Source organism: Etheostoma spectabile, chromosome 9 (genome assembly GCF_008692095.1).
Source record: "Etheostoma spectabile isolate EspeVRDwgs_2016 chromosome 9, UIUC_Espe_1.0, whole genome shotgun sequence".
Lineage (NCBI taxonomy): Eukaryota > Metazoa > Chordata > Actinopteri > Perciformes > Percidae > Etheostoma > Etheostoma spectabile.
In genome coordinates, this window is record NC_045741.1 from 20,925,122 (window position 1) to 20,926,313 (window position 1,192).

The 1,192-nt window shown below is 43.5% G+C and overlaps 1 protein-coding gene across 1 annotated transcript in view; it reads left to right on the forward strand.

The window, feature by feature from the left end:
* The window catches only part of obscna (obscurin, cytoskeletal calmodulin and titin-interacting RhoGEF a), a gene marked incomplete in the record, with an annotated part of 47,742 nt that overhangs the window by 20,625 nt on the left and 25,925 nt on the right, over positions 1 to 1,192 (forward strand). Inside the window, 1 exon segment of the mRNA XM_032525280.1 lies at positions 518 to 576. Within this exon segment, the coding sequence (XP_032381171.1) occupies positions 518 to 576 (59 nt within the window).

Below are 1,192 nucleotides of genomic sequence, written 5' to 3' on the forward strand. Positions count from 1 at the left end.
GCAGGAAGTGCAGAGACCACTGCTACTGTATCAGTGAAAGGTGTGTGTGCATTTGGCAGTATTGTTTACTGCCAAAGTGTTTGCTTTGCCTGCAATTAAGCACACAACAAAATTCTATGTACATTGTTGAGATTGTCTGAAGTTTATGGAATGTGTTAGATTGCTATCCTAGCAATTCGGCCATCTGGATTGCAAGTTGGTGGAAAAGCTTTGATAATGTCTATATTACCAAATGCTTTTTCTTCCATTTGTTAGGTGTCAAGCATCCTCTGGCTCCATTTAAGATTTACAGTATAATTACGTTCTTTTTTCCCAATCCATACCCATTTTTGCAGAGCTTGTACCATTCTTTAACAAAGTATTACTAAGTGTGGAGGCTGAGGAGGGAGGTACAGCTTCTCTGTGCTGTGAGCTGTCCAAAGCTGGAGTGTCAGTACAGTGGAAGAAAAACAGGCTGCCACTGAGAGCGAACAGGAAGTATGAGATGAAACAAGATGGCTGCCTCCTCTGGTTACACATCAAGGATCTCAAACCTGAGGACAGCGGCAGCTACACATGTCAAGCAGGAAGTGCAGAACCACTGCTTACTGTATCAGTGAAAGGTGTGTGTGCTTTGGCAATGAGATGAAATTCAGTGTTAGAAATGCATGCATTCACACACCACACACACACAACCACAACACACACACACACACCCACACACACACACACACACCACACCACACACACACACACACACAACACACACACCACACACACACACCATCTAAGTACTAATGATTGTCTAAACTTTCTGGTATCTACTGAGCTATCTATTATGCAGTCCCCACCATCTACACTGTAAATTTGCTGACTTCATTAATGTTTCAAGTATTTTCCCATTAAACTAAAGTTTTGTTTTCTTCCATTCCTTACCTATTTTCACAGAGCTCCCTCCATTCTTTAAGGAAAACTTACAAAGCATGGAGGCTGAGGAGGGAGCTGCAGCCTCTCTGTGCTGTGAGCTGTCCAAAGCTAAAGTGTCAGTACAGTGGAAGAAGAACAGGCTGCCACTGAGAGCCAGCAGGAAGTATGAGATGAAACAAGATGGCGGCCTTCTTCAGCTTGACATCAAGGATCTCAAACCTGAAGACAGCGGCAACTACACATGTCAAGCAGGAAGTGCAGAGACCACTGCTACTGTATCAGTAAA